We start from the raw sequence: 19,640 nt of genomic DNA, 5'->3' as shown, positions 1-19,640 counted from the left end.
GAGGGGTTGGCAGGAGGGAGGGAGCCGAGGGGTGGGTAGGAGGGAGGGAGCCGAGGGGTGGGTAGGAGGGAGGAGCCGAGGGGTTGGCAGGAGGGAGGGAGCCGAGGGGTGGGTAGGAGGGAGGGAGCCGAGGGGTGGGTAGGAGGGAGGGAGCCGAGGGGTGGGTAGGAGGGAGGAGCCGAGAGATTGGCAGGAGGGAGGGAGCCGAGGGGTGGGTAGGAGGGAGGGAGCCGAGGGGTGGGTAGGAGGGAGGAGCCGAGAGATTGGTAGGAGGGAGGGAGCCGAGGGGTGGGTAGGAGGGAGGAGCCGAGGGGTTGGCAGGAGGGAGGGAGCCGAGGGGTGGGTAGGAGGGAGGGAGCCGAGGGGTGGGTAGGAGGGAGGAGCCGAGGGGTTGGCAGGAGGGAGGGAGCCGAGGGGTGGGTAGGAGGGAGGGAGCCGAGGGGTGGGTAGGAGGGAGGAGCCGAGGGGTTGGCAGGAGGGAGGGAGCCGAGGGGTGGGTAGGAGGGAGGGAGCCGAGGGGTTGACCGACGCCTGGTGAGGGCGGTGAAGGGAAATCGGACACGGGCGCCGAGCAGCTGGTGGGAATTGCGCTGCGGAGTGATTTGCAGATTTTTCTATATCTCGGTGCAATGGAGCTGAGTTTTGCCGGTAAACGTGCCCTAGTAACGGGCGCTGGTAAAGGTGAGGAACCCAACTGAGCCTTGTCTTTAAATTGTACCAAGTGTTTGGCGGTCGGGGAACAGGGTCGACGAAGTCCGGGGGGGAGGTCGAGTCTCAAACTTGCGGAAGAAGTGTGTCGATAACCTGGAAGGAAAGGCAGACTCCCGCTGGGAAGAGGGGAGGTACGGCGGGTTCGGGTGCCCCACCGGAGAGATTCCTTCCTGTACTTTTCTGAGTGTAATGGTCACAATGAGTGGAGAAACTCATGGCCCCGTTTGTGAACTCAGAGCCACAGTTTGTTTCCCCCTGCTGATTTCGGTTCCTTTTCAAACTCTTTCAAAGATTCTGTTGTGCAGTCCCACAACTAAGAGGTAATTGTTTTCTATATCTGAAAGCTCAAAGTAAATTTATTATCGAAGCATATACATGTATCCCTATGCAACCCAGAGATTCATTTTTTGCGGGCATTCTCAAATCCACAATAGAATAATAACCACAATGGAATCAGTGAACGACTGCACCAACTTGGAAGTTCAAGCAGTGTACAAATACAAAAAGAAATTATATTTACAAATAACTAATTGTGGCGACCCATTTCCTAGCACATCCGAACCGGCTCACAATTAGCCAGCTTTCCGGATAAGGGAGATAGCCTACGGGGGGTTTGCGAGCACAGAGCTTTGGAGCCTCTGCGCCACGGGGGGGGGGGGGGGCAGGTTGAGGGAGGCTTAAAAGTGAGGCTGAGGATTTCGAATAAAGTTTTTCCTTCGACTGCAGTTACCGACTCCGTGTCGTAATTTTAGCGCTGCATGTAGCACACCGCTGCATAATCAATAAATCTCAAGAATATGAGATGAAGAGTTCTTGAAAGTGTGTCCGTAGGTTGTGGGAGCATTTAAATGATGGGGCAAGTGGAATTGAGTGAAGTTATTCCCTTTGGTTCAAGAGCCTGATGGTTGAGGGGTAATAACTGTTCCTGAACCTGGTGCTGTGAGTCCTGAGGTTCCTGTAGCACATGGCAGCCGTGAGGAGAGTGTGACCTGGGTGGAGTGGAGTCCCTGATCATGGACGCCGCTTTCCTGCAACATCACTTTGTGCAGATGTGCTCAATTGTGGGGCTGGCTTCACCCGTAATGGACTGGACAATATCCACTACTTTTTGCAGGATTTCCGCCTCGGGGCGTTGGTGTTTCCCTACTGGGCAGTGATGTAGCTAGTCAATATACTTTCCACCGCACATCTATAGAAGTTTTTCAAAGCTTTAGATGTCATGCTGAATCTTCAGAAAGTCCTAATGAAGTAGAGGCACTACTGTGCTTTCTTTGTAAGTGCTGGACCCAGGACAGGTCCTCCAAGATAACACTGATGCATTTAAAGTTGCCAATCCTCCTTTAGGACTGGTTCATGGTCCTCTGCTTTCCTCCTTCTGAAGTCAATAATCATCTCCTGGGTCTTGCTGACATTGAATAAGGTGGTGGTTGTAGCACCACTCAGTCACATTTTCAGTCTCCCTCTTCTAAGCCGAATTAAAGTTCGAAGTAAATTTATTTTCAAACTAATGTATATCACCATAAACAACCCAGGGGTTCATATTCTTACAGGCAAACTAATTGATCACGACCTTTGATTCAGCCGATTATCAGCAAATCTGAATATGACATGGTGAAGTGTAAAGCCAGTAGAGCAGGGGCCTGAGCTTTGTGGTGCCGCTGTGCTGACAAACATTGTGGTTTATATATCACTGTTCATGGTAAAATTAATGGTTCAATTTTGTCTTTGTAATAAAACATTTTTAAATCCTTACATCTTTCTAAGTCTTGTCCAAACAAATCTATCTTATTTCCAAAGTATTACCAAACTTTTGGGGAGAATTTCTGACTTTTTTTGAATGGTGTTGCGAGGTGTGTGTGGCGGGGGGGGGGGGGGGGAGGAGAAAGACATCTTGAATGGACTATTTGGACTATACTTTGGCTACAGAATTGCTTCCAGGAGACTGAGAACCAAACTTTTCCAACGCTAAATTCTGTTTGTGTTGCAGGTATCGGCAGAGCCATTGCAAAGGCCTTACTAGCGTGTGGTGCAGAAGTTATTGCAGTAACCAGGACACAATCTGATTTGGACAGCCTTGTTCAGGAGGTAAGGTGATGAAATTGATAGCATAGGGTTTCTTTTGACCATCTGTTGTGAACAATTTCTGAATCCTGGTGAAGGGATTGCACTTCAGGCAGCATAACTGGAGGGAAATGGCGAGACAGCACTTTGAGTGTGGAATAGATGGAGTTTTGACCTGAAACATCGACTACGCATTTCCTTCCATAGATGCTACTTGATCCACTGAGTTCCACCAGCATCTTCTGTGCTGTTTCCAGTTTCTCTTGTCTCTCACTACTTTGAAATCATTGGAGAGTAAAATTGCATTTAACTTAAAGCAAAATTCTTAATATGCTGTAGATCTGAAATAACTAAATTAATAGTCTCCATGATGCAGAGGTGTCCTGTGCTGTGAGCAGCACTTGGCTGTGGATAGAGTAACCTAATGTTCAGTTCTAATCCCCCAATGTAGCGTTTGAGAGCTGACATTGAAATGCAGGACCTTGAGGCCCTCACCCACCCCCCCCTTCCCCACTGCCATCCTACTGGCTAATGTACAGTGTCAGGAAATTAAAATTGAAGACCTCAGAGAAAGTCTGCAATAGCAGAGGGACATCAGAGACTGTTGTGTACTCCACTTCACAGAGACATGCTCATCCCCACACTAGGTACAGGATTGTGTGGCCCAGACAATGGCATCAGGTAAAGGCAAAACCAGTGCCATTCCCTTCACGATAACTTATAGTGGTGGACAGGTGTTGCGTTCTGTCTCCTGCTTCTCCAACTTGAGGCATCTGGTAGTCAAGTGACATCCATTCCATCTGTTGAGGGAGTTCTCCACTGTCAAATCAACTTCTATTGTCATTTTGACCATAATAACTGCTGGTACAGTACATAGTAAAAATGAGAGCGTTTTTCAGGAGCATGGTGTTACATGACACAGTACAAAAACTAGACTGAACTACGTAATAATAAAAAAACAACACAGAGAAAGCTACTCTAGACCACAGACCTACACAGGACTGCATAAAGTGCACAAAGACAGTGCAGGCATTACAATAAATAATAAACAGGACAATAGGGCAGCAAGGTGTCAGTCCAGGCTTTGGGTATTGAGGAGTCTGATAGCTTGGGGGAAGAAACTGTTATCTAGTCTGCTCGTGAGAGCCCGAATGCTTCGGTGCTCTGATCGGATAAATTTGTGTTTAATTTATTTATTTTTTGTGGTGTAATATATATTTGATGTAAAAAATTATATTGCACTAATTTTAACTGGACATTATTGTATTTGCATACTATCAAAACATAGTCTTGACCAATTTGTTTCTTCAATTTTAATATTCAAGTCACTTTCCCATTTTTGACTTGACTTATGGACTCCTTGTTTAATTACCTGTTTTTGATTCAAGCTATACATACAAGAAATAAATTTTTTAGTTTTTCCTTTTTGAATTAAAGTTTCTATTTCATTAGATTTCGGCAATAACATTGTTTGACCTAATTTTTCTCTTAGATAAGCCCTTAATTGGAAGTAACAAAAAAGAGTGTTGTTTGATACTTTATATTTATTTTTTAATTGATCAAATGACATTAATATACCTCCTTCAAAACAATCTCCTATATATCTAATCCCTTTTTGAAACCAATTATATAAAAGTTGATTATCCATTGTAAAAGGAATAAGACTATTTTGAATTAAAGATCTCTTTGCTAATAAAGATTTCTTTGTCTCATCATCAACATTTATCTTATTCCATAAGTCAATCAAATGTTTTAATATAGGAGATTCTTTCTTTTCCCTTATCCATTTAGATTCCCATTTATATATAAAATCTTCCAGTGTATTTTCTCCTATTTTATCTAGTTCTATTCTAATCCATGCCGGTCTATCTTTCTCAAAAAAAGATGCAATAAATCTAAGGATTTGCTTTATAATAATTCTTAAAGTTTGGAAGTTGTAACCCTCCTAGATCAAATTTCCATGTCAATTTTTCCAACGATATTCTTGACATCTTACCTTTCGAAAGAAACTTCCTCACATATTTATTTAACTCTTGAAAAAACTTCTGGGGTAGTTGTATTGGTAGTGATTGAAATAAGTATTGTAGTCTAGGGAATATATTCATTTTTATGGTATTTACTCTACCTACTAATTTTATTGGTAATACCATCCATTTATCAAGATCTTCTTGAATTTTTTTCAATAATGGTAAGTAATTTAATTTATATAAGTTCTTTATATCATTATCAACTCTTATACCTAAATATTTTATACCATTTGCTGGCCATCTAAATTGAGTTATTAATCAACATTGACTATAATCTCCTTTAGTAAGAGGTAAAATTTCACTTTTATCCCAATTTATTTTATAACCTGATATTTTCCCATATTCTTCTAATCTATAGGATAATTTACGCAACAAGTGCAATGGGTTTGTTAAATAAAGCAGAATATCATCAGCAAATAAGTTAATCTTGTATTCTTCCTGATTAACTCCGAAACCTTTAATATCTGGGTCCATTCTAATTAATTCAGCTAGTGGTTCTATCGCCAACACAAATAAAGCAGGTGATAATGGGCAACCTTGCCTGGTTGACCTTGTTAACTGAAATGGTGTTGAAATTTGACCATTTGTCACTACTTCAGCTTTGGGATTAGTATTTAAGGTTTTAATCCATTTTATAAAAGATACTCCTAATCCATATTTTTCCAATACCTTAAATAAAAAATCCCATTCCAATCTATCAAATGCTTTTTCTGCATCTAAAGCAACTGCCACACTCATTTCCTCCCTCTTTTGCGCCAAATGAATTATACTAAATAACCGAGTTACATTATCTGCCGATTGTCTATTTTTAATAAATCCTGTTTGATCCATATGTATTAATTTTGGTAAGTATTTAGATAATCTGTTAGATAAGATTTTTGCTATTTTATAATCAGTGTTTAATAAAGAAATAGGTCTATGTGATACTAGCTTTAAAAGATCTCTATCTTTTTTTGGCAATACTATTAAAATAGCTGTCGAAAAAGATTCTGGAAGTTTATGCGTTCTTTCTGCTTGATGTATTAACTCCATAAAAGGAGGAATTAATAAATCTGTAAACTTTTTATAAAATTCAGGCGGAAAACCATCTTCTCCTGGAGATTTATTACTTTGAAGTGATCCTAGGGCTTCTTCGACCTCTTTCAATGTAAAAGGCATATCTAATCCCTTCTGTTCTTCCGTATTTAATTTTGGAAGAGTTATTTGTGATAAAAACCTTTCTATCTTGACATTATCATTTTGTGATTCTGATTTATACAACTCAGAATAAAAATTCTTTAAAATTTCATTAATTTCTAAAGATTTAAAAGTAATTTTATTTACTCTTGTTCGAATTGCATTTATTGTTTTAGAAGTCTGGTCTGTTTTTAACTGCCATGCAAGGACCTTATGTGATCTTTCACCTAGTTCATAATATCTCTGTTTAGTTCTCATAATTGCTTTTTCTGTTCGATATGTCTGAAGTGTATTGTAACTTATTAATAAGTAGTCTTCATTTTTCTTCTGTTATATTTCTTTGAGATTCTTTTTCTAATGTTGTAATCTCTTTTTCCAATTGATCTATTTCTATCATATATTCCTTCTCAATTTTAGAAGTATAACTTATTATCTGACCTCTCAAATATGCCTTCATTGCTTCCCACAATATAAATTTATCATCAACTGAATGTGAATTTGTATCTAAAAAGAACTGAATCTGCTTTTTCATAAAATCACAAAAATCTTGACGTTTTAGTAATATTGAATTAAGTCTCCATCTATAAATTGATTCCTCTTTATCTGTCATTATCAAAGGAGAATGATCTGACAATATTCTCGCTTTATATTCCATATTTTTCACTATCTTGAATATTCGTTGATAACAGGAAAAAATCTATTCTTGAATATGTTTTATGTCTATTTGAATAAAGTGAATAATTTCTTTTGGATTAATTCTTCTCCATATATCAATCAAATTTAAGTCTTTCATCAATGATGGAGTTAATTTTGCTACTTTTGATTTTGTGACAACCTTTGTTGATCTATCTAAAACTGGATCTAGACAAAAGTTAAAATCTCCGCCTATTAATATTTTGTAATGTGCGTTAGCCAAATTCAAAAAGACCTCTTGTATAAATTTTACATCATTTTAATTTGGTGCATAAATATTCATAAGAGTCCATAGTTCTGAAAAAAATTGACAATGTATAATTACATATCTCCCTGCTGAATCAATTAATACGTTTTGTATTTTAATTGGTAAATTTTTATTAACCAAAATTGCAACTCCTCTCGCCTTTGAATTAAATGAAGCTGCAATAACATTTCCAACCCAGTCTCTTTAATTTCTGATGTTCTATGTCTGTTAAATGTGTTTCTTGTAAAAAAGCTATATCTGTTTTCATTTTTTTTAATGTTACCGGTCCATTAAGCCCATTAACATTAAAACTTAAAAAATTCAGTAAATTAGTCATTGTTTTTAATTATGTTACTCCAATCTATAATAATACCTAATCTTTCAACTTTCGTGGTATCTTGGGAAATCTTTTTAAAATTCTCCATGTTGCTATGTGTGTCCCCACCGATCATCCAGACAGAAAGATAGAAAAAAAATAGAGTATAAAGAAAAAAAAACAAAATACCCCCCTATTAATGTTGTGAAAAAAAAAGAACACAACATTACTCCCCCCCTCTGTTGTACAGGTCATGGCGATCGCCATGATTACACACGTGAATCCTGTAGTAATCAATCCATAGCTCCCCAGCCCTTCCCTCCGCAACACAAAAAAGTATATATAAGAAGAAAAAAAATACTATTCTCAATTAGTATTTCTGAAATTTTGCTTTTCTCCCCTGTATCATCCTTAAATGTCCATCACTTCCATTCACTGTCTCTATCTTCATCTTTAATCCATTATGCTTGGAAATCTCTATGTGTAATTAGTGAGTAGATGGAAGTTTTTGTGCGAACTCCTCCGCTTCTCGATAATCGGTACAAAATCTTCTTTTTCCCTCCTCCAAAAAAATTATCAGTGTTGCTGGGTGACGCATTATAAATTTATAACCCTTTTCCCATAAAACTTTATTCGCTGGGTTAAGTTCCTTCTTTCTCTTCAAAAGGTTTTAACTTATATCAGGAGAGAAAAGAACTGGTTTCCCTTCTATCATCAATGGCCCGTTTCTCTTTTTGGCACATTGGGCAGCCGCCTTCAGGATCTTTTCTTTGTCTTGGTATCTTAAGCATTTTATCAAAATTGATCGTGGATTTTGATCAGCTTGAGGTCTTGACCTTAATGTTCTGTGAGCCCTTTCTATCTCAATTGGAGTTTCTCCTTCCATTTCCAATTTTTCAGGGATCCATTTTTGAAAAAAATTTATTGACTCTTCTCCTTCTATATCTTCTTTAAGTCCAACAATCTTAATATTGTTTTGTCTACTAAAATTTTAAAGCTTATCAATTTTTTCCATAAATTGTTTTCTTTCTGATGTCCAGGCAGTAATATCATCTTCCATTTTATTCATTCTTTCAACTATGTCTTCCGTTGAAGTTTCCAAAACTATAATTCTCTTTTCCATTTTTTCCTGTCTTTTTGTCATTTTATCAAACATAATCTCCATATTTATCACTTTTTTTGATTACTTTTAATGCATTTAATTTTTCTAATTTACACATTATTTGCATCAAAGTCTTTTCTATATTTCCAGAAAAACTTTTACCTCCATCTTTGCCTGATTTTTCCAGAGAATCTGAATCTACCTCAGATTCGCTTTCACTTTCGGTTTCAACCGTAACTGGGATTTGTAGTTCTGGTTGCTCCCGTTTGCGCATGCTCCTTCCTTCACGTTTGCGCAGTTCTCGTTGGTCTTTTTCTTTAGAAATGGTCGATGTTGCCGCAGTTTCCTGTTCTGTATCGCCGGCGGTATAATGTACCTGAGCCCACGGTTCTTTGGCAGAAGTGGGCCTTGATTCTGTTCCAACTTGCGTTGTCTACACGATAGTAGTTTTCTTCATCTTCTGTTTGTGAGGCATAACTTGAAACAATCTGGAGTAGTTTATAAGTAACTTTTAGAAAGTATTGACTAACTTTTCTTCACTTAAACATTAATTTATTGATTTTTTACGGGAGAGCTGGATTCAGGCGTCTCGATCCTACATCATCACGTGACGTCCCCCATCGACACAGTTGCAGCACAGTTGTGGGTCAGCAGAGTGAACAGCAGTGGACTGAACACGCAACCCTGGGGAGCCCCCGTGCTCAGTGTGATGATGTTGGAGATGCTGCTCCCGATCCGGACTGACCGAGTTCTCCCAGTCAGGAAGTCTAGGATCCAGTTGCAGAGGGAGGTGTCCAGGCCCAGTAGGCTCAGCTTTCCAATCAGTTTCTGAGGGATGATTGTGTTGAATGCTGAACTGATGTCTATGAACAGCATCAGAACATATGTGTCTTTTTTGTCCAGGTGGGTTAGGGCCAGGTGGAGGGTGGTGGCAATGGTGTCATCTGTTGAGCGGTTGGGATGGTGCGCAAACTGCAGGGGGTCCAGTGAGGGGGGCAGCAGGGTCTTGATATGCCTCATGACGAGCCCCTCGAAACACTTCATGATGATGGATGTGAGTGCAACGGGATGACAATCATTTAGACAGGACACTGAAGACTTCTTTGGCACGGGGACGATGGTGGCGGCCTTGAAGCACGTTGGAATGGTGGCGCTGCTCAGGGAGACGTTGAAGATGTCAGTGAGAACATCTGCTAGCTGGTCTGCACATCCTCTGAGCACTCTACCAGGGATGTTGTCTGGTTCAGCAGCCTTCCGTGGGTTGACCCTGCACAGGGTTCTTCTCACGTCGGTCACGGTTGTAGGAGGGGTGGACTTCCTCGCTGCCACGTCATTTTTCGCTCAAACTGGGCGTAGAAGTTATTCAACGCATCTGGGAGGGAGTCATCACCTGCACAGTCAGGTGATGTTGTCTTGTAATTGGTGATGTCCTGAATGCCCTTCCACATGCGCTGCGTGTCGCCGCTGTCCTGGAAGTGACTGTGGATTCACTGGGCGTGTGCATGCTTTGCCCCTGATGGCTCAGGGCAGTTGGGCCCTTGCTGTTGTTAAAGCTGCCTTGTCACCTGCTCTGAAGGCAGAGTCACGGGACCTCAGCAGCGCACGCACCTCTGCTGTCATCCATGGCTTCTGGTTGGCACGTATAGTGATGGTCTTGGACAGAGTAAACATCATCAATGCACTTGCTGATGTAGCTGGTCACTGATGCTGTGTACTCCTCTAAGTTGGTGGAGTCGCCATCGGTTGCAGCCTCCCTGAACACATGCCAGTCAGTGTGCTCAAAGCAGTCTTGAAGAGCAGAGATGGCTCCTGCTGGCCAGGTTTTCACCTGCTTCTGAACTGGTCTGGAGCGCCTGACGAGCGGCCTGTATGCTGGGATTAGCATAACAGAGATGTGGTCTGAGTATCCGAGGTGGGGGTGGGGCTCCACCCGGTACACGTCAGGGATGTTTGTGTAAACCAGGTCCAACATGTTCTCCCCCCTCATTGCAAAGTCCACATACTGATGGAATTTGCGGAGCACTGACTTAAGGTCCGCGTGGTCAAAATCACCGGCAACAATAAACAGACCATCAGGGTGTGCGATCTGCAGTTCGCTAATAGCCCCGTACAGTTCACAGAGCGCCTCCTTAGCATTAGCGCTGGGGGGAATGTAGACACCGAGTATAAGGACAGAGGTGAATTCCCGAGGCAAATAAAATGGTCTGCATCTAATAGCCACAAACTCCACTAGCGATGAGCAGTATCAGGAAACCAGCATAGAGTTCCTACACCATTCCGTGTCGATGTAGATACACAAGTCACCGCCGCGAGTCTTACTGGAGACAGCTGCATCTCCGTCTGAACGAAACAAAGCTAGCCCGTCTAGCTGGATGGCAACATCCGAAATCCCATCAGTGAGCCATGTCTCTGTGAAGACAAACACGGAGCAAACTCTGTATTCCCATTGAGTATTATGTTGGAGTCGGATGGAGTCCATTTTATTGTCCAGGGAGCGGACATTGGAGAGCAGAATGGACGGGAGAGCCAGCTGGCTAGGGTTTGCTTTTAGCCTGGCACGGACCCCTGCCCGTTTGCCTCGCTTCTGCTTCTTCACACATCGCTTTCAACGTCTCCATTTCCATCTCCGGCTCCCAGCATCAGGCAAGTCCGAGGAATGTAGGCCCGTTCGCCTCAGCAAGCTGACGTCGCGTAATTCAGCCAGCAGATCTTTGTGAAGGTTTGTTTTTGGGCGATCTCTGTATTGTAGTAGTATCTGGCGATGGTAGATAGCCACTCTGTTATCCATGTGCCCTAATCGAAAATTGTGTAACAAACTTAAAATAGAAAATTAAATTAAAGTAACACCAGGTCTGAAAGGCCACTGTTGCCGTGCTGCGCCGCCTCAAGGGAACCTTGTAATCATAAGGACTTCAAGCTGCCATTGTGATCAGCAGTTAGAGGACAGCACAGTGTGATCCCTTCCTGATCATCACGGGGCCAGCTTGAAGAAGTCTCCGACAAAATATCGCCAACAAGTTATCTATAAGTCGAGATGAGTGCACACACTCCATCACTGTTACACTGCCATCAAGAACACTTACTGTGCTATTGCACGCTGGTGATTTGGCAAAGCTGTTCTACTGTCAGCATATAGGCAGATACTGAAAGTGTGGTCAAGGGAAGCAGGGGAGCACTTACAGGACTACTTTGACTTGGTGGACGAGGATTAATCTTCAGATTTAGAGAGCCGGCCAAAGCATGTCTATACTGGTGTCATTCTACAGATGCGCAGAAGAGATCATCCTAACAGGCGGCATTGCTGTGTGGTATGGAAACTACTGTAGTGGAGAGGAAGGCTCTACAACGGATAGCCAACTGTCCAACACATTATGGGCACCAACCTACCCGCCATCAAGGACATATATACAGAAAGCTGCTGGTAAAGGGCCAGTAACATCAGGAAGGATCACTCGCCCTGCTCGTGGACCCATCAGGAAAGAAGAGGTTATATAGTCCTGCCGGGATTACCAAACTCAAAACTAGTTACTTTTCCACAAGCAATAAGGCTGATCAACACCTCCACCCCTCCACACCCCCAACCGTCACTACATTATCATTTCCTGTCAGGAATCTTATGTGCATACACTCCTGTGCCTAGTGCCACTTCATTGAAATTTAATCAAGCTGTGTGGATATTTATAGTTATTGGGGTTTTTTTGAACCCCCTTTCTTCTTGGGCATCTCAGAAAACAGCTCATTAGCCCTCGCTGGTAGTCTCCCAACACAGTGCCGAAAGACCCACCGCGTACGTCTAGGGAACATGCACTCCAGTCCTGCCAAGTCCGTGAGATTGGGATGTCTCTCCCACCCAAGCTCCGCCTTGTGTGAACGCTGTGTGATTTGCTGCCCTGCTGCAACTCTTTGCTAGGAAATAACAGAGCGCAGAAAAAAGCAAGTATATTTAGGATTACTAACTTAAGTAAAGGGTTGGTAAAGAAAAGAAAAAGACAGAAAGGGCCCCTTATACTATTTAAATAGTCAAATGTGCATAGGTTGGAGCTTAACTCTTCCAAAAGTCAAATTCACCAATCCTCAGTAGACACGTGCACCTTACTCCATCGAATCACAGTTCCCACCAGATGGAATCCTACAACTATTTCTCTCTAGCATCTTTTATCTTCATTTCCTGCCAAACAAAGACAGAGGCCCACTGATGCACCATCAATAACTCACACTGAGACGTAAGGCGAGATATCGGCTTTTATTGACTGAAGAAGGAACCAGCAGTGAGTGACCATCATATTACATCCTGGAGAATGAGGCAGAGGATTAGACCTGAATCGCCTTTATACAGGGGCCTGTGGGAGGAGCCACAGGAGCAGTCAGCAGGGGGTGTGTCCAGACAGGCACATAGTTCACCACATTCACCCCCCCTTTGTTTGAAAGAGTCCCTATGTGGCGAAGTTTCGTACAGGTCAAGTCTATCAGGTGGTCGAACCTGTCGCTGCGATCTACGTAGCACCGGCTGTGATTGCACAGACGCCGGCGGCATTGGTGATTGCACAGGAGACGGAGGTTGTGCTGGTTCCAGCTCATGCATGTGCGAGGCACCTGGTATATAAGTGTCATGAGGAGTCCATGTAGGGCCTGGTGAGCGCGGTGTCACCCCGGGTACAGGGTTCATAGTTACCGGAGAGTGTTCAGGGTAGTGGTCTGCTGCACCTGCGGGCGCCTGGTCGCGGATGGAGACCGTGTCCTCCCGCCCATCAGGTAAGACCACGTAAGCATACTGGGGTTCGCATGCAGAAGGTGAACCCTCTCGACCAGCGGGGAGTATTTATTGCTCCTCACATGTTACCGGAGCAGCACTGGCCCTGGGGACATCAGCCAAACTGGTAGAGTGGTCCCAGTGCCTGGGAAAAGAGAATAGGAGTTCGTGGGGGGGGGGGCACTAGCCGACCACCTGGGCCCTCCAAGGGCTTGTGCTTGGCTCAATGATCCCCTCCCTGAGCAACCAGTGCACCGGTTTACAGTCGGGGTCAGGTTGGCGAACAGCGGCGGGGGAGGGACCTCGAGAGCGGAGAGACTGCAAGTGGTGTCGGTAGCGCAGCTGTCGTGCTGGATGGGATGTGTGTGTCGCTGTGTGTGTGTGGTCAGTAGTGATGAAGGCCCGCAGAACTGAGGATTCCGGACAGTGAGTGGTGGGAGGGGCCCGTCATATACCATAGTCACACTTTCGAGATGGCTCTGGAAGTCCAGCCTCAATAGCACAGGTGCGCACAGATTAGGCATGACCAGTAGCGCAAAGTTCCGATACTCTGAGCCTTGCACCACCAATGTCGCTACACAACCCCCCCGGATGTCTGTGGAATGTGACCCAGAAACCAAATGGATCTTCTGACTTACCGGCCGCGTTGCGAGTCCGCAGCGTTGCACTGTGTCCGGGTGAATGAAACTCTTAGTGCTGCCCGTGTCAAACAGGCATCTAGTCCTGTGCCCCTCCACCCGGATGTCCATCATGGACCTTGCAAGCTGGTGTGGGGCACTTTGGTCGAGGGTTACAGTGGCCAGAATTGAATCGCCGTCGGGGTACCTGGTACGCATCGGAGGGCTGGGGGCGGGGCATGCTGACGTCGACAAAGATGGCCGCCCACATCCGGGGTACCCGGTAAGCAACGGAGGGTCGGGGGCGGGGCGTGCTGACGCCGACAAAGATGGCCGTCCACATCCGAGCATGCAAGATGGCGGCCCCCACGTTTCACCCGCAGCGCTGCACTTCGCTCGAGGTTGAGACTTACAGACCTTGGCGAAATGGCCCCGCTTTCCGCAGCTGGAGCAGGTCGCTTCTCGCGCTGGACAGTGTTTTCGAGAGTGTTTTTTATGGCCACAGAAATAACAAAGCACAGGCTTCCAACGTGCTGCCGCTGTGGTCGGGTTCAGGGAGCTCGTGGAATCGCGACTGGCAGCGGCGATTTCGCTCACGGGAGCCAGCGGTGGCAGGGTCTGAGGCGTCCACGGAACCGGCGGGGAATCGCGCGACTGGACAGCGTCGGCGTAGTGCAGTACAGCTTCCAAAGCGTTGGACGTCTCTATCGCCGAGCGTAAGGTAAGATCTGAGTGTTCCAGCAGTCGCTGGCGCATGTACACTGACCTCAGTCCCATCACAAAGGCGTCTCGCACTAGCAGCTCCGCATGTTGTTCTGCCGTGAGCGTCTTGCAGTCACAAGCTCGGAAGAGTGTCTGTAGTGCTCGGAGAAACTCGGCGCTCGATTCTCCAGGCCGCTGTCGCCGGGTAGCTAAACGATGTCTTGCGTAGACTGTGTTCACCGGCCGCAGGTACTGTCTTTTGAGGGCGTCCAGTGCCCCTTCGTAGGTCGGCAGGTCCCGGATAATGGAATAAACTTTTGGGGTGACCCTCGAGAGGAGAATTCTGTACATAACGGCAGGGTCAGTCGCACGAAGCTCTGCCAAGTATGACTGGAAGCATGCAAGCCAGTGTTCAAAGGCAAGAGCTGCTTGAGGGTCCAAATCTAACCTTTCCGGACGTAAAACGGTTTCCATGTTTTAAAACTTTCAGTCAATAAAATTGATGCACCATCAATAACTCACTCTGAGACGTAAGGCGAGATAATCGCCTTTTATTGACTGAAGAAGGAACCAGCAGTGAGTGACCATCATATTACATTCTGGAGAATGAGGCAGAGGATCAGACCTGAATCGCCTTTATACAGGGGCCTGTGGGAGGAGCCACAGGAGCAGTCAGCAGGGGGTGTGTCCAGACAGGCACATAGTTCACCACACCCACACCAGTGTCAGGCACAAAATAAATCCCGCTCCTGCAGCCTTCTCTCCTGATTGGATGGCTCACATTCCGAAGCACCTGTTATCTCTAACCATAACACAAGTACTGCTTCTACAGAAAGACCATTACATGAAATACCCTACAACGTTAGCAGTGAAACCTTTGCCAGGGCGTTACATTTTAAGTTATTATCGTGTGGTTTTTTTTAATCTTATTGCATTTTTTTTGCTGCATTGGAGCCGGAGTAGTAATTACTTTGTTCTCTTTAACACCTGTGTACTGAAGTGACATAAAACAATGTTGAATCTGAAAGAATATGCCACAGCTGTGACGACCTTCATCAAGATCTGTGTGCTTCGAGGACATAATGAGTTTTCCAAAGCCAGAATCCCTAGATGAATCAGGAGATTTGCATCTGCCCACGATCAAGAGAAAATCCTGCAGAAGGGTTTTGGTCCAAAACATCGACTGAACTCTTTTCCATAGATGCCACCTGGCCTGCTGAGTTCCTCCAGTATTGTGTGTGTGACTTGCATCTGCTAAGCGCTAGATCTCAGCATTCATGACCAGCGATCTAGAACCCTACAGGAAGTCCAGGCTTGACCTAGAGAAGGCCATTATGAAAGCAAAAAGACTATTCTATGTGAAGGTAGAAACACATTCAGATGGATGGCAGTTGTTACAGGATTTCTGTAAGGGAAAACCTAAACGCAGTAATGACAGTGATGTATCTCTCACTATTTACATGTACTTTGAAAGAGACAATAACGCTTTGCCTCTGAATTCCCACAGCATCCCTGTGATCTCTGCCTCGCACGCCAATGTCAGAACATCCAAGAGGATGAGCTCTTGCAAGGCACCAGGCCCTGATGATGATCCTCGCGGAGTACTGAAATCCTGTGCCCACCAACTGGCTTAAATCTTCAACCCCTCACTGCTGCATCCAGACATTCCCACCAGCTTTAAAAGGACATCAATTATACCGAAGGGCAGAGTGAGCTGCCTCAGTGACTATCAACCAGTAGCGCACTCTTCTCCTGTGATGTAATACGTTGAGAAGTTGGTCATGGCTAGAATTAACTCCCGCCTGAGCAAAGATCTGGACCTGCTATGATTTGTCAGTCAGGACTGCAGCAGACACATTCTCATTGTCTCTTCATTCTGCCATGGAGCCCCTAGACAACAGCTACATATGTTGGGCTGCTGTTTATCAATTACAGCTCCGTGTTCACCATCATCATCCCCTTGCTGTTACTCAACAAACTTCAAAATCTGGGTCTCTCTACCTCCCTTTGTAACTGGATACTTGGCTTCCTTATTTGACAGCCACAGTCAGTATGGGTTGGTAAAAACATCTCGCACACAATCGATACAAGTGCACCTGAAGGATGTCTGCTTAGCCCGTTGCTTTAGTCTCTTTACACACATGACTGTGTGGTTAGGCATTGCTTAAAGGCTTCTATAAATTTGCCAGTGACGCCACTGTTGCTGCTGAATCTAAGATAGTGATGAGGTGTACAGGGCTGAGATAGTTTTGCTGATCGAGTGTTGTCATTGTAACAAGCTCCTATGCTTGAAGAGGCTGAAGACGGTTGTAGACTCAGCCAGTACCATGATGGGCAAAAGGGCACACCCCCACCTCCAGTGAGGGCATCTGTAAGAGGTGATGCCTCAAGAGGCAACATCAATCACAAAGGACCATCGCTATCAGAGCCATGTTCTCTTCTCATTATTGCCATCAGGGAGGTCCAAGCTTGAGGACCCGCAGTCAGCTTCTTCCCCTCTGTCATCAGATTTCTGAAATTATTCATCTTAAGCACTATTTACTTTTGCCACTTAATTTTTATTTCTTGCACCTGTTATAAATGTACCACAGCTCTGAGGGGCCGAAGGAGCGGGAGCAGCCCCCTCCTTCCGGAGAATCGCAAGATCCCTATTCATTCGGGTCTCGGAAGTGAGAGACAATGCAAGGGTTTTGGCTATTGTTCTTAGAGGCACCTGTGTGACGTGCATGTCCCTGCTACGTGACAACTACCATGGATATGGGCACCCTCGGGCAATGTGGGGGTGGAGATTGCATCACCCTACTTTGATGGACGTCTACAACTCTGCAAGTAAAGATAAAAGCGGACTACTTGTGCCCCTTTAAAAATAAAAACGTTTGAAAATAGTGACATCAGACTTCAACGGACCTCTCTATCTTTGCTGGTAAGTTATCCAGTTACGGGATACGTAACACACTGTACTTCTCAAGCAAATTTCACGACATGTCAGTAAAAATAATTCTGATTCTGAAAACCATTAATGCTAAAATCTTAACAGTAACTAAATTTTGCTGCATGTTATTTTCCTGTAAGGTCCTGACACCATACAAATAAATGGAACTTGCTTTTTCCATGTCAGTCTTTCATTTGTAAAGCAGTGGTCTGAATTTGAAATCATTCAGTCCCTCTTTAGCACACCGCTGCTTTGACCCTGCACTGAAAGAACCTAGCAGTAGTATGTGCAGTTAATTGTATTAGCCTTTGACCTCCTCCACCTCTAAACACACAACTAAGAGCTTAATTTTAGGTTAATAGTATGGACTTGCAGTTTTGGCTTTACCACTAACTTACCTTGTATTCCTAATTTCAACCTTATCTAACTTCACTGAATAGAACTTCATTTTCTGTTGTTAATCTAAACTGTGAAATGGTTTTCTCAGCATTGTTTACGCTAGGTTTCCCTTTTTAAAGTTTGTTTTTGTCTTTCAGTGTCCCAAAATGCTGACAATCTGTGTGGACTTGGGTAACTGGGAAGCCACAGAAAATGCACTGAAAGATGTAGGTCCGGTAGATCTTTTGGTGAACAATGCTGCAGTTGGCATTTTGGAACCATTCCTGGAAATTACCGAGGAAGCATTTGATAAGTGAGTGACAATATCTTTAAAGGATAAATCTGATTAAGCATTAATTACTCTCGCTTGTACGGTTGAAAATCCAGTATTTATTTTCCCCAGCAACTAAATAAAAATTGTAGATTTAATTTCATGTCATTTAATGATCGATTGTGATTTTTTTTGGATGTATTATTAATGTACAGCCATGGAAAAACTTTTGTTGAGAGCTTTGTCTGAGGTGTTTTTGAGTTTCAGCTTAAACCAAGGTTGGAGAAATCAAGTTCTATAATCACTTAAGTTTTAATTTTATTTGTTAAAATATTTATTTCAAAAATGATTTGCAGAACATTACATTTTAAAGTATTGTATATTCTTTTTTATTTAAACCTGACCATAAAGGATGAAGTTAGTGCAAGGGATGCCAGTGTGAGATGTGAGGCAGAAAGACGGTGTTTTATTCATGTTTACTACAGTCAGCATGTTTGTTTTGCTGTTGGTAGGAATATGTGTATGAATATAGGAAGATATTTTTCTGCTTGAGACTGTTTCTTTTTTACTTCTGTTGCTTCCAAATCCATCTACCTTTCCCCTCCTTATGTGGCAGTGGGGATCTATTCATCACACTATATGCAGATCATAGCAGTGGGTGGAGCACGTGACACATTCAACGTGATGATCAAGGCAGAATAACAACAATGTGAATGCTCAGCAGTGACTGTGGTATTGGGGTAGCTGGGTGTGCTGGCAGGCAGGTATTAATTAAGCTTAGCAAGAGTAAGTGTAAGTGTAAGTGGATCCATAGGTTACATCCTGAAGAAGTCATTGTTTTGAGTGTTATCCCATGTAACTGCTCTGTTTGAGCAACTAGTGCGACATTCTCCGCAACTTCTGCCATCTTCAACGTGACTCCACCACCAAACACATCGTTACCTTACCTCCACTCTTCTCACCTGTCTATCACCTCCACCTGTTGACCCTCCTTCCCTTTCACCAATGTTGCACTCTTCTCTCGTATCAGGTCCCTTCTTCACCAGCCCTTTCCTTTTTCACTTATCACCTCCCAGCTTCTTATTTCACCCCCCTCACCCACCCATCTGGCTTCACCTATCATCTTGTACTTCTCCTCCCCCTCTCACCTTATTCTGACACCTTCTTCCGCCCCCCCCCCCCTTCCTTTCCAGTCCTGATGAAGGGACGGGTCTGAAATGTCTACTGTTGATTCATTTCCATAGATCTGCCTGACCTGCAGAGTTCCTCCAGCATTTTGTGCATGTTACTCTGGACTTCCAGCATCTGCAGAACCTCGTGTGTTTGAACTCCAAATATGATAACTGAAAGCTGAACTGATAATTTTCAGCACTGGGGTAGTTGTTGTGTTCAGGCACCAGTAGGATGTGTTTTATATCTGTCAGTTTCATTCATTATTTTGATAGTGAATGTTTTTTATTTTTCAGAATGTTTAATATTAATGTGAAAGCTGTGTTGCATGTTGGACAGGTAAGTGCACCACTGGACCCGTGCTATAATTATTTGTTAGATCTTTGCTTGGTTTCAGTTCTGAGATAAACTCAAGATGACTTGTGGTGTAGTCAAGAGGGAGCCATGTAGGATTTTGTGAATAAAAATGTAAGAATCATTTTATGTG

At 43.8% G+C, this 19,640-nt stretch overlaps 1 protein-coding gene across 1 annotated transcript in view; it reads left to right on the top strand.

Moving 5' to 3' along the window:
* The first annotated feature begins 499 nt into the window (after positions 1-499).
* The window catches only part of LOC132380066 (L-xylulose reductase-like), a 33,536-nt gene continuing 14,395 nt past the window's right edge, over positions 500-19,640 (top strand). Inside the window, exons 1-4 of the mRNA XM_059948576.1 lie at positions 500-681; positions 2,699-2,796; positions 17,871-18,025; positions 19,450-19,492. Coding sequence (XP_059804559.1) covers positions 630-681; positions 2,699-2,796; positions 17,871-18,025; positions 19,450-19,492 — 348 coding nt within the window. The 5' untranslated portion in view covers positions 500-629. The remainder of the gene's footprint in view (positions 682-2,698; positions 2,797-17,870; positions 18,026-19,449; positions 19,493-19,640) is intronic.

The sequence above is a fragment of the Hypanus sabinus genome, chromosome 23 (assembly GCF_030144855.1).
Source record: "Hypanus sabinus isolate sHypSab1 chromosome 23, sHypSab1.hap1, whole genome shotgun sequence".
Classification (NCBI taxonomy): domain Eukaryota; kingdom Metazoa; phylum Chordata; class Chondrichthyes; order Myliobatiformes; family Dasyatidae; genus Hypanus; species Hypanus sabinus.
Note: the sequence above shows the minus strand (reverse complement) of the source record. Positions and strands in the feature narration are given on the sequence as shown.